Source organism: Orcinus orca, chromosome 19 (assembly GCF_937001465.1).
Source record: "Orcinus orca chromosome 19, mOrcOrc1.1, whole genome shotgun sequence".
Classification (NCBI taxonomy): Eukaryota; Metazoa; Chordata; class Mammalia; order Artiodactyla; family Delphinidae; genus Orcinus; species Orcinus orca.
Genome location: NC_064577.1, coordinates 51,783,995 through 51,797,933, shown reverse-complemented (window position 1 = coordinate 51,797,933; position 13,939 = coordinate 51,783,995). Strand labels below are relative to the sequence as shown.

The following is a 13,939-nucleotide window of genomic DNA, read 5'->3' as shown; positions in this document are numbered from 1 at the left end:
ATTACTCAGTCATTAAAAAGAATGAAATAATGCCATTTGCAGCAACATGGATGGACCTGGAGATTATCATATTAAGTGAAGTAAGTCAGACAGACAAATATCATATGATATCACTTATATGCAGAATCTTTAAAAAATGATACAAATGAACTTATTTACAAAACGGAAACAGATCACAGAGTTAGAGAACTTATGGTTACTGGGGGGAAGGGTGGGGGGATAGACTGGGAGTTTGGGATTGACACGTACACACTGTTATATTTAAAATAGATAACCAACAAGGACCCACTGTATACCACAGGGACCTCTGCTGAATACTCTGTAATAACCTAAATGGGAAAAGCATTTGAAAAACAATGGATACACGTACATGTATAACTGAATCACTTTGCTGTACACCTGAAACTAACACAACATTGTTAACCAACTCTACTCCAATATAAAATTTAAAAATTTTTAATAAATAAATAAAGAGCATTGCCCATGCCCTGTTGTTCACAGAGTAAAAGGACATTCTACAGCATCTTGAAAACCCTGCATTTCTTAAGAGAAGGACAAGAAAGTAGGACAGCAAGGGCTCATACACTCTCCTCCCCAGGCCTCTGTCCCCTTCTTAGCACTATGAGAAGAGTGAGAGGCAAATAATCACTTAGCCCTTCCCAGGTTCCCAGGAGAGCAGAAGGGATTCTCTTACATCAAGTCCGCTCCAGCACCTCACCCCATTCCAGCCTCCACCACAATCTTCCAGAGATAATTCTATTTGCACAGCCCCAAATTATCTGGGTGGAGCCCCAGGAAGAAGTAGCGAGGTCTCAGCCATTTACGGTAAGTCCCAGAGCCTGCACACTCTGGCACCTAGTGGGCACCGTTCACTAGTTCCAGGGCTAGTCCACAGGGGAGGGGGGGTGCCTTCTCAGGAATGTCCATGCAGAATTCCAGCCTCCATCTGGCAAAGAGACCTAAGGATGGAACTTCACAAGACTAGGGCATGCGGGTTCTGTTGCTTCTGAGAGATTCTTCCGCCATCTGGAAAATAAGCATTGAAGTTTCACCTTCAGGTTGGAAAAGGGGCTCTAGCTGCTGTCTTCACCCAACTGTAAAAGGACCAAGATCCAGATGTTCCTCACAATCTCCTGGCTCTCTCTGCATTTGTGCAGCTTAAGATGGGCAGTTGGGCTCTAAGTTGGGGAAAACGGAAGAGAAGAGAAAAAATTCAGAAATTATACCCTCTAGTTACACTTTGAATAGCCACCGTGTTTTAGTTGAGCCAGAAGTGATTTCCAGAAGCAGCTTTAGGACCAACAGCCAAGACCTTGGACTTGAATGACTGAGTTAAGGCAAGGTCATTTTTCCCCCGATATCATCATCTTTATCAATCAAACAAATATCATTGATTGCCCAATACAATCCAGAGCTCTTAAGGAATTTATGATCTAATTTGGGTATCAGGAAAGATGCATAAAGAGATAATAAATAGGAAAAGCAAAGGAGAGAAAAAGAGAAGCAATATCCGATGCTCCCTGGAGGTTGGCAGATAGGGAAGTCTCCATGGACAAGAGAGGGCTTGAGACACTGGTCAGACAAGAAGGGAGACAGCCAGCCAGACATGGAGGACAGCAGTGGGAAAGGCACAGAAGCAGGACAGTGCCTGGCATGTTAGGGAAAAAAAGAGTAGGTTAATTTGGCTGGAATAAAGAGATTGGGTAGAGGAGTGATGTCTGAGGGGCTGGCAGAGATGGGAGGGTAGGCAGCCTAGAACTTTGGCTAAAACTTGAGACATTGTCCTCTGGGTAGTAGGGAGCTCAGGAGTGAAAACCTTGGTATAGAGGAGGAAGGGGTGGAGTGGACTGGTGACAGGGAGACCAGTGAGAAGGATGTGATCTTGGAGTAAAACTGAGGTGAGTCAGAGCAGAACCAGAATGTGGGGAAGGCAAGGAAGCGACCAATGCAAGTGACTGATGAAGAGCAAATGGGTAGGAATCAGTGACTGAGATGGGAGATGGGAGGAAGGCAGAGGAAGAGAAAAGAAAGAAGAGCAGAAGTACTTGGGATGACTCCCTGGTTTCCACACTTGAGTGACAGAGGGAATGATCACATTCCCAGCAGAATTTTTCTTCCCGTTTCTCGACAAGATTCCTCTCGTTCTTTTATTCTGGTTGCCCCTCAGAACTAAAGGAAACTCCATCCTAGCTGGTCCTAACAGAGAATAATATAGGATTCTGATGTCCTTTTTGTATAAAGAGAACCTGAGGATATGTGACTCGTACAAGATTGAACAGATGGGGCAGAAGCAGACAGGTACTAGGAGCTCCTAGATCTGATGATTCACAGGAGAATCTTAAACACCAGAGCCTCGGAGAACCACTACGATTATTTAGTGGACCCACTTCTCTTTACAGACAAACTGAGGTCTGCAAATGAAGAATGACCTCCCCAAGGTCACACAGCCAGTAGATAGCAAGGTAAGCCTAGAACCTGGCTTCCTGGATCTTAATCCAGAGTTCCTTGCATTTCCACTTGTTGCTTAGTGTTTTATCTCTGTGTGTGTCTGTCTGGCTGTCTGTGGTGTGCACGTGCTTGCTGAGTGACAGAGGGTATTTTATTGGAATGATATTTTCTCTGTGGATTTACTATAAAACATACCTCACCTGACTTCTCACATAATAACAATAGTAATTCAAGATTGGCTTTTGTTTAAAAGCCTGAGTTTGTGACTTATATGAGAGTTGGTTTCTCTTCCCATCTCTACCCCAACCATCTCTGGATCTATTTTAGGTCAAATGGTCTCAGCTGAGCTCTACGATCTGTCTGTCACCTTTCCCAGTTCTGTCCCTACACAATTCTGCCAAGGCATGGAACAGATATGACATCTTTTTCATTTGAAGCCAACTTTATCAAAATACACCATTTGTAAGCTAATTGGGAAGAAGGAGGATTGGGGGTAAGAAAAGGAAAAAAACAAGAACACATAATACCAGGTGCTCACTGAACATCTAAGAGGGAGATAAAAGAAAGGAAGGAGAGGTGGAACACTGATGGAAAATAGGAGAATGGCCTTGACCAAAAAGGATTTTAGATTAATGGAGAGAAGGAAGAGCATTCTGCCCACTCCAGCAGAGAGGTTCTTGGTAATTCCCTCTGCCAGCCCCACCAGAGTGGTCCCTGGAGGAACCCTGAACAAGACCCAGACCTTCCACTCCCAACATTCTGTGGCTAATTGGAAAAACTCATTGATACTTGGTTTACCAGTCAGAACCCTGATGTTATGCCAGTCTCAGAAGCCACCAAATATCCAATGAATCCTCCCACTAAAAAGTACTTACAGGAGGCAGAAGGCCTCTTCTTGCCCGCGGAGGAAGACACACAAACCATCCCAGACACTTTTCTCTTCCTCCCGAAGGGGGCTGCCTGGTAATGTTCCCATCCCTCCCAAGGCCCTGTGCTGCCAGGGACACCATTCAGAGAAACTTTGTTATCTCCACACCTGTCCCAAGGCCAGGATGGCTGACGCCAGAGCACCTGGGTTCCTTCCTTCTCTGGGGTGAGCAGCGGATGTGTCCCAAAGAGGGTAAACATTGACATGTGGAGCCACGCTGGGGTCAAGAGGTCCGTTTGTTTGGTGTTCTGAGGACCAGCAAGAGGAAATGCATTTTAGCCAGGAAAGAAAAAAATTAACGTGTCCAGCTGTGAATGACAGCCAAGCCAGCGGAAGGTGGGTGAAAACAGACAGCTGAGAGAGGGACTGGCTGGGCTTCCAAGAAGATATCACCTGAAACGGTGGAGATGGCCGGAAGGCCAGGGCCCAGTGCGAGAGCTACGGTCACCTCATACACAGTGGTCACTTTGTCACTCACTGACCGTGAATGTCCCTTGATCAGTACGCAGAATTGTACTTCCAGAAGTAAAGGAGGAAAGCCAACCATGTCTGAGGCCAGCCTTGCTTATAAACTGTGAATTCTTGGAAAGTGTATGTGTGTGTGCATGTGTGTGCGCACACGGGCACCACCATGTGCCAGTGGCAGACTTCATCTTCATTGGGTATTTCCTGCTGCCGCTATTACTAAAATACCTTGGACTCTCTGTGCTGATATATGAGAAGCTGTTGGCCTTTTTAGCTTTCTACTGGGCTACCTGTCTTCCAGTCTCCATTTCTCAGGCCAGTTCCCTCATAGGGAGACATCTAACTGTGCTAAACAGATTTAACTAAACTGAGATAAGTCCATGAATCCATGTCATCACACGTCAGCAAAGCTCTGAAAATACAAGTATTCAGAACCAACTAGGTCAAGAGCCACCTAAAAACACAGCTTCATTAACTCGTAAAGCACGAAAGCCAGAGGCGAGAGCCTTGAGAAGCATGCTCGAAAGTTCAAGGAGTGCTCAGACAAAGAAAACCTTGGCCGACAAGCAGAAATGTCTTTCAGAGAAAACAAGAAAAGCCTGATGTCTTTCCCTTACCTTTCCTGGACAGCTGCCTTCTTTTGAGATGCCCAGCTCATTTGCCTGGATTCATCACAAGAGAAGCAGATTCTAACTACCTTCCATCAGCCAGAGAAAAGGAATATTACATTTTGGAAGGTAAATTCAGGGCGCTGGTTTGGGGATGATGAAGTTCTGACAGTCCCCCAGAGTATTTTCAACCCAAAGTATAATTTTATAAAGAGGCTTATGTGTTAATTTGCCTGTCTGTAAAATACACTCTCATGAAATGTCATTTTCTTTAAACCTTCTTATTTCCTTCCCGTATGGATCTAATGAACTTGATGGTATATAACATTATACTTGGGCTTTAAGTCAATAAGTTCCTGTATAGTGGTGGTTTTTTTTTTAATGGCTCACCCTATAGAAGGTATGAAGTTGTAGAATCCTAGTAATCAAAGCCAACCATTGGCTTTGCAACTAGAGTATACGAGGAAACAGAAGGTACAGTGACTTGTCCAGAGCCACACAGTGACAGAGGCAGGGATCTAACCTACCCCTTGACAACAAGTCCAGGGCTCTTCTCACTTCTCTGGTGGCCAAAAAGGGGTAGTATTTTGAAATGTTGACCTTCCCAGAAGGGAACATTGAAAACTATTGCAAATCCCAAAGATGAAACTAGTGGCTTCCACAGTGATTGGGTGAAAGGTAAGAGAGGGATCAAAGGGCACTGAATAAACAAATGGGGAAGAAAGCCACTTAATTGTTCCTAATTTTAAGAGCTATTCAGATCCCATCAAGGGCATAGAAGGGGCAAGCCTGCTCAAAGATTAGAGGTTTACCTTCCATGACTGCAGCAAGACCACATAGTTCACCTGAAAAATAGGAAGAAGAGGATTTGCTTCATCCAGGACCAGCGATAATGCATCAACCAACCTCTGCCTTTTGACAGTTTCCTCGAGCATCTGCCCAGAGTCACAGGGTATTTCCTGCTGAACCTGAGATCCTCCTCCAAGCCACATCAGCCCCTCATAATCTTTCTTTCTGGGCCTTTCCCTAAAATTAATTCCTGATAGACAGTATAAAAGACCAGTTCCTCCAAGGAGAGAAACTCCCCTGGCTGCCACAGGAGGCCAAGGCACTTGGCAGGTAAGACTCATTAACTGGAATCTGCAAAGTTGATGATGAAATTTCCTAACGGCTTCTCAGAAAGCTTGGTACTGCCTTTGGACTTGTCTTCTTCGGGCATTTTCTGGTGCCAGATTTGGCAGGTCATCCCTGTTTGGGACAATGTGATTGAATCCATAAGGGACAATGTGATTGAATCCATAAGGGAGAATGTAATTGAATCCATTGTGGGGCAAAGAGGCTTTTCTGAGTCTGAACACCGAGCCATAGAATCATAAACTCTTAGGGCTGGAAGGTACCGTATTCCTCGCATCCATCCTGTTTAGGAACTAAGGTCTAAGGCACATCGTGTGTCCAGGTCGCACAGAAAGTTGGGGGAAGATAGTAACAGAATGATGCTCCATGTGGGGTTCTTGAGACCGATGCAATTACGATATGAACGCTAATGAAAATTCACTCTAGTGAAAAGTTTGCAGTGTTTAAGGGGTCCCCTAAGCCAGGGATCTCAGATCTTCAACCTCTTTCTAGTGTCTCATGCTATTTCCAGCAGACCTGGACATCTAGTTAGCCCTGAATGTCTAGTCCCAGGTGTCTCCAATGTCCTGTGGACACTATGTTCTCAATCAGATTTATGAATTGCATCAATATTTAAATGGGTTTCATCCTGGGAAAATTGAGTGATTGAATCATATTGTTTTTTTATGAAACTGCATATCCCGAACCCTGTGGCTAAGGGGGATTTTTTCTGCTGTAGAGAGCTTGATAAGAGCTTGTCTCTTCTCTATTTTCCTCTTGATACTGGAACTGCTCAAAAGATCAAATAGAACATTCTTGGGGGTGATGGTGAGTTCATTGGTATTCTTTCCGGCTCATCCCACTACCCTCAACAGAGCGTTCACCATTCATGGAAAAGAATCCTACTGATGGCTTCCCTTCTGAGGCCTTCCTGCCGCCCCCTTGGTGGCCTCTCAGCAAGTCTGAGAGCCGGATTCTGGGAGATCGTGGTACTCAGTGTGGTCTGCAGACCTGCAGCATCGGCGTCACCTGGAACTTGTTGGAAGTGCAGGCTCTCAGGCCCCTTCTATAACCTTCTGAGTTAGAATCTGCATTTAACAAGGTCCCCCGGTGATTAGTAGCCACACTGAGGTGGGAGAAGCCTGTTAAGGGACCATCACCACCCTCTCCCTCTGCACCATCTGGATGTTGAACTTCGCTGCCGTGGGAGTTTCATTCATTCAGCACGTACCCAACACCTATTATGTACCAACACTAGGCTTGGGCAGTGGAAGAAACAAAAATAGGACGTAGCTCTTGAGAAGCTTATGATCTGACGGGGAAACGGACATGAAAACAGTGACACGAGATGTGAGTAAAGTACTGTGGGAAGAGAGAAAAAAGAATGACCTAATTTTGCCTAGATCTGGTACACTTCACAGAGAAGGTGGCATTTGGCCTGGGTTTTAAAGAACGAATAGGAGTTCACGGGACCAAGAGGGCATTGCGTAGGAGAGTGTGAGTAAGAGGCAGGGGATTGTGGACCAGACTGGCATTTGAGAGTCAGAGGCTGTGGTTCTGTCTCCAGATAACACTTCATGTCTCAGGGAAGGCTCCAAGCTTTGATGCAAACCAAAGGGCTTGGGAAAGGGTTTCTGCACTGAGCATGATGATAAGAATGTGGGTAAATATCCCAACATCCCGGAAGCCTCTTTGCTCCGGCTGCAGCTAGGGTTCCTCCAGGATCTTTCTGAACACCCCTTTCCCAGCAGCATGACCTCGTGTTTGCTTTTCTCTGCTTTCTGTCCCACATGCTTCCTTCACACCCACCAGGAAAGATGGCCGAGACAAGGAAAATACTTTAGCTTTTGCCTTGAGGTTCCCTCCCACCACTTTGCAGTGATGGGGAGTATTAAAGAGGTTCCAAGGAAAGGAGAGGAGAAATGAGTATCTAAGGACTTTTTCCTGTTCAGATTTCTCAACTTTTATTTCTCCAGCTATGATATTTTTCTTCCTCAATCTCTTTCAGATGATGCCTATTTTCATAGACTAACCTTTCACTTTTTGTTTTTGATTTATCATGAAACACACTAGTCATTGAAAGAATAACATAATGAATACTTGTGTGCCCATCAGCTCTCTTAAAAATCAATGATATGGTGGTTGTCACGGGCTGGGCGGAGGGAGGAAGGGGGAGTTGGTGTTTAGTGGGTAGAGAGTTTCAGTTTTGCAAGATGAAATAGTTCTAAAGATCTGTTGGACATCAATGTGAATGTACTTATCACTGCTGTACTGTCTGGTTAAAATGGTTAAGGTAGTAAATTTTATCCTGTGTGTTTTCACCACAACTTAAAATAATATCAGTGATGCTTTTTACTCCAAAACCATCGTATCTGTTTGCTTAAAAGGGCAGATTTCTGCTGGCTCAGTGGTCTCCTCGAAGCACAAATAGGAGGACTACGTGGGGTCATAGAGGTGCAAGGACAGGAGCCCACTGAGGGAGGGGTCAAGCTGTTTTCCTCTTGGGGAAAAAAAAAGTGCCAGGGAGAATCTTGGCCAGAGAGGTATTTATTTGCACCTTGGTTTGTTTTTTTTTTCTACAGTTAGCTTACAAGAAGTACATTCAACAAGATAAAAATTATTAGGGGGATCATCAAAGGTCAGAGGAAAAGATTGGGGGAGTGCAAGGGAAGCTGAAATGACCTGTCCAGATACACAGTTGTCCTTTTCTGGAGAGTATCTGGAAGACCTCCTGGGTGGTCTCTTGGGCAAAACTCTAGAACCACGATTTCTCTTAGGGAGCTTTGAGTAGAGACAGAGGGGGCAGCCAATCTGAGGACGTTTCTGGGGTCCCACCATTGAATGCACACTATGGGGAGAGCCTGTGCCCTCTCGTGAAGAACATGGTCTAGACGCACGATCCTTCCATCTGTGCAGCATGGGTGCCTCCTGGGCTGGAGCGAGAACCTCCTCAAAAGACATTTTGGGTCTATCCCACCAATCCTAATGGACGCTCTGAGCTCCAAAGCCCCTCGTCAGCAAACAAAGTTGCACAATTTTAATCTGATGATTTAGGTTCAGAGTTAAAGCTCATGATGAAGGCGTTGATCCAAGAGCAGGAATCTCTTCAGGCAACCTGGGACACAGCTGTGAGCTTTGCCACAATTTTCATTCGTGTTTTCCCATCATGTCGACTCTTTGAGGGAGGGTGGCGTTCCTTGCCAGTTCCCATAGGAGGAACTGAGTGTCTGCTTCTCAGGCACACTCCCCTGGTGCTGGGCCAGAGGAGGATGGCTTTCAGGGAGCAATACATCCTGAGGGGAAAAAAGGAAGAGGAACTCCAAAGTTGTGTTTTGGGTTTGGTAAGAGCATTTGTCACCGGTGACAAGACAGGTACAGGAAGTTGGGTCACGGGGTGTCAAGGCAGAATCAGACATCCTGGATCACTTGGTCCAACCCTCTCACTCAATCAGGCCGGGGGCCCAGAGATGTCAAGTAACCTGCTCAGTGTCACAGAGCTAGTTAGAGCAAACGCATAACTACAACTCAGGACCTTCTGACCACAAAGCCTGTGTTCTTTCCCTTCCACCACTGCCTCTTTCCATCTCCCAGGACCTACCATGGGCCTGCACATATGGTAGATGCCTAGTTAGTTACTGTGGTTTCCCCTCCTCTGTTCTAATGTTAGGGTGTCTCATGTTCTCTGGGCTTTCTCTGCTTTACCACCCCCTTTCTGTGATTCAGTCCTACCCACGGGGACTCTACAAGGCTCACATCCTGATCCTGGTCTCATTTCAGCGATGAGGGTCCTCTTCCATCTCCCAGTCCTTTTGGCTTCCCTGAGCTTGTTCCAGGTTGCAGAATCTGACACAAATGGTAAGTACCACCTTGTACTGTGTTTCCTGGGGCTGCCGTAACAAAGGACCACAAACTGGGCGGCTTAAGACAACAGGAATTTATTCTCCTACAGTCCAGGAGGCTGGAATTCCTAAATCAAGGTGTTGGCTGGGTCATGCTCCCCTGAAGGCTCTAGGGGAGAATCATCCCTTGCCCCTTCCGGCCTCCGGTAGCTCCCAGAAATCCTTGGCTTATACGTGCGTCACTCCAACCTGCCTCCATCTTCACGTGGCCTTCTTCTCTGTGGTGTCCTCTGTGTGGCCTCTCCTCTTGTCATAAGACCACGAGTCATTGGATTTACAGCCCACTCTCATCCTGTACCTGTATGACTTCTTCCTAATTAGCTACATCTGCAAAGACCCTATTTCCAAATAAGGTCACATTCTCAGGTGGTAGCTGGACAAGGTTTTTGGAGGGACACTATTTAAGCCACTACACTCCCCTTGTTCAAAGACTGCATCCTCATCCCCCCACCATTCCAGACCCCAATTCGAGTAAAACAGGGAAGCCCACCTCTACTCTACACCATCCCCTTCCCTACCTCAGGGTCCTTGTGATCAGCGAAGCCTTTTGAGGGACTTGTTTTCAGATCCACTTCACCAAGAACCAAAAAAAATCCCCACAGCCCAGAGCCGAGAGCCCACCTGAGTGGTCACACGCCTTCTTAATCCCTTCACTGGGTCCAGTCAGGCCTCTGTATCCACAGGTTCTGCATCAGCGGATTCAACAAGCAGTGGATTGAAAATATTTTTTTTAAAAGATTCCAGAAAGCTCCCCGGCTCCCCCCCCCCAAAAAAAACCCACTCTGGTAACTATTTATATGGCATTTACATTGCATTAAGTATTATAAGTAATCTAGAGGCGACTCCAAGTATACAGAAAGATGCGCATAGGTTATATCCAAATACTATGCCCTTTTACATAAGGGCCTTGGGCATCCTGGGGGGTCCTGGAACCAATCCCCTGTGGATACTGAGGGACGAATGTATTCTACTGGACTCCTAAAGAGTGATATTGACACCTTACTGAGGATCAGAGAGTATTCTTCCCATTCTGGGCTTTTCCTCCTGTCGAATGTTTCCTAATCTTGATCTTCTGCCTGCTCAGGTTTGAGTGGTGGGGATAATGGTGGAGAAAGAGGGAGACAGAGCAAAGGGCTTCTCCAAAGACTGGTGTCTGATACCCTGCTCCTTGCTTCTCCCCCTCCAAGAGCAGGCCACCCGCACCTTCACCATCTCTGATGCTGTGAGTCAGGTCAAGATCCAGGTCAACAAGGCCTTCCTGGACTCCCGGACCAGGTAGGTGAGACACACATACCACATGCTTCTCTTCCTAGGCTGACGAGTGCATCTAGGCCAGTCCTGACAAGGCAATGAGCCAAAGCAATTTTACAACCTGCCCTTCCACTCCCAGCCCCTGCCCACCTGCGAGTATGGGGCAAGTATGAGTAAAAGCCAACAGTTCCTAAAGTCCTCAGCCTCTAAGTTACCTTGAAGGGGATGTCTCATCTGATCCTATAAGCACTTTCTTCCACGTGGCTAAGTGATTCCTTAGGTCATGCATTGCAGACTCTCAGAAAGCCTGTCCCTAGAAGTTCTCCGTTCATTCAACATGTCTTAGGTCAGGTCCCTTTGAGGCAGAACCTGAGACCTGGATTCACATGCGGGTGGCTTACTGGGGAGCGCTCTCACGAAAGCTGTAGCGGAGTGAGGGAGTGAGGCCAGGTAGGTAAAAAGAAGGGGTTAAGCAGGGATGTGGTTTAAGGTCTAGCCCCAGCTGACCCCACAGGTAGATCCGGAGTGTAGGCTGCACCTCAGAGCCTATCCTACCCCAAGCGAGAGAGCAGACCTTTCACCTGCCAAAAGGGTCCTTGATGTCAGCCAGACGTGCTGCAAGCTTGGCACTGGGGGGGGTGGGGGTGGGTGCGGTGTAGCACACTGTGTGATTCCCAGGCACCTCCAGCCAGGAAGCCACCCTGACTCAGAAGCAATTGCCCAGGACAGTTACAGGAGTGAGCCATCAGAGGCTAGGGTAGGGTCACGCCAAAGCTATAAATGGGCCCAAATGAACTTGAGAAACGTGCAGGACACCAGCAGAGTCAGCCACCTCCCGACCATGTGTAGGGCCTGGGTTTCCTGAAATAAGCAATGCAGACTGGGTCCCTGCCCTCAGGAAGCCCATGCTGGAGCTAGAGAGGCAGAAAAAGAAGAGTAACCACTTTACTGAGCAGAAAACAACCTTACTCGTTCCTCTTGCTGCCCCTTTACTGGACTTGGGGTTTCATTCCTCCCTGGCCCTTGCATAAACTCTCAAGAGGTCCCATAACTTTTCTGCTGACTTTTAGATGACAAGATGTGCTCTGATCACTTCTAGTCCTTTCAGGAACTCAAATGTCAGCAGAAGAAGACAAAGCCCAGAGCCTCTCACTTTCCTCCCCTCGGAGCTGCTTTAGGCTTTCATAGTGAGAGGAGGGCGCATGGTCCGCCCGTCCCTCTTTCCCAAGCTTCTCCTCATCCCCCAGCCCAGGACTGTCCCTCTTAGGGGTCAAGCTGGGGGAGGTCGGAGAGATCCAGGATGGCAAAGTCTAAGTCGCCTGGACAGCTTCGTGCCTGGGTGTTAGGGGTTGGGTCAGAAGCTCCTTCCCTCCTTGGGCGCTTTTCGGCTCTCAGAGATTCTGCTGCCAGCTCTCTGACCCAGAGGAGTTTCTGACCAGTAGCTCACAGCTCCACCCCTCAGCCCTGGAGCTCGCGGCTCCCTCCGTCACCCCTCCTCACACCATCTTGGGCCAGGTCCCCTTTAAGGATGCCGCAGAAGACTAAAAGTTTTGCTCTGCTGCTGGAGGATGTGCCGATTTGGGGCCGAGGGCTGCCCTGTCTGGCTTACTCTGCTGTTAGGTGCACAGCACGAGCCACGTCTGCTTTTCTTGTTCTCTTTGGGCTCTTGGGGCAGGGGTCAACCACCAGCCATAGCTCCAGGACACACAGCAGGGCCCTCCTCTCAAGGCCCTTGTCACTAGATTGAGTGCCAGGAAGAAGCCCCACAGTGGCAGGAGGGAACTGCCTGGTGTTTCAGCAACTACCTCCAGACGAACGTTCTCTCTCCCTCCTTAATGTCAATCCTTTTATAGCCCAAGGTCGGGGTAGAATAAAAGCCTCACGATTGGTTTTCATCACCTCCTCTGCAAGTCATGCTGCCCGGGACAACCCAGCCCTGCCTTGGAACTCATCCCCACCGATTAGTTCACAAGCACACACACAATCCAGCGACTCACAGTCTGTGATACGGAAAATGAAGGAAATAAACAGGGCAGTGGCTGCTACTCTAGGCGCAGGGAGCAGGGAAGCCTGACGGAGGATGAGAAGGAGCCAGCCATGTAGAAAGCCAGGGTCTGGGAGCAGCAAAGGCAAAGGTCCTGAGGCAGGAAAGAGCTTAGGGTGCTCAGGAAACAGAAAGAGGGCCCACGCTGGTGGCAGCAGTAGGAAAAGAGGACACACAGGTGGAGCCTGAGGGCCAGATAGTCAGAGGCACAGCAGTGGCTGACAGTGGCTGGGGGAGAAGGGGAGGGATTGGGCTGGCTGTTCATGGGTGTGGGGTCTCCTTGGAGGGTGATGAAAATGTTTGGGAACTAGATAGAGGCAAAGATCCCACAACGTCACGAGCACGTACACAGTAAGCCTGTGGATTCATGCACGTCACAGGGAGAGCCAAGAGAGTGCTTCAGGCAGAGTGGCCTGGTCTGCTTTTCATTCGAAAAAGCGCCTTCCTGCAGCCGGATGGAGAACAGATGGGAAGGACAGGAGAGGAGGCGTGAGTCCCATTAAGAGTCTGCTGTGGCCATCCAGATGGGAGAGGCTGGGGGCTAGGACAAGGGGGTAGGCCTGGAGATGGAAGCAGAGTTCCTCCAAGGCCCTGCTTGAGCCCGTGGAGCCCGGCCCTGAGGCAGAGCAGGAGGTAAGTCCCTGGCGAGTCAAGGTCAGGCAGGAGACCGCGCAGAACGCTAGCCAGGGGAGAAAGGCAGGAACAGGTAGGGCCTTGCATGGGACCTGTGGGTGGAGCCCTGGGAGGCCCAGCAACACACCTTCTCTCTTGGGTGGGGGGGGGGCCCTTTGGGACCCATGATGATGGTGATGGCACTGATGCTAACACGTGTGAGTGTTTACTCTGTGCCAGAGACAGCTCTCAGCGCTTCACACGCTTCCTCCCCCAAATCCTAGAAAGTGCTAAATCCAACTATGTGAAGTAGCTGCTTTTGAAGGTCAAAATGATCAAATAACATGATTACTACCATTATCCTCATTTTATGGGTAAGGAAATTGGGTACAGAGATGTTGAGTAACTTGCTCAAAGACACACAGCTACTAAGTGGCCGCAGGAGGCAAACCCAGCCAGCGTGTTCCAAAGGCCCTGATGTAAGTAACACAGTGAGTCCTAGCTCCCTCAGAGGTCATGTCTGTAAACCAATCCTGGGGGAACCAGGGTTCAAACTCTAGGTCAGTGCTGT

General features: G+C 48.0%; 1 protein-coding gene across 2 annotated transcripts in view; it reads left to right on the top strand.

Annotated features, from left to right (window-relative positions):
• The window catches only part of LPO (lactoperoxidase), a 32,415-nt gene that overhangs the window by 3,214 nt on the left and 15,262 nt on the right, over positions 1-13,939 (top strand). The window contains exons 2-4 of one of the 2 annotated variants that reach the window (XM_004271773.3): positions 5,500-5,568; positions 9,340-9,417; positions 10,649-10,736. In XM_004271773.3, coding sequence (XP_004271821.1) covers positions 9,342-9,417; positions 10,649-10,736 — 164 coding nt within the window. In that variant the 5' untranslated portion in view covers positions 5,500-5,568; positions 9,340-9,341. Of the gene's footprint in view, positions 1-5,499; positions 5,569-9,339; positions 9,418-10,648; positions 10,737-13,939 lie in introns of those variants that run through there. The other variant, XM_004271775.3, reaches the window with a different exon arrangement.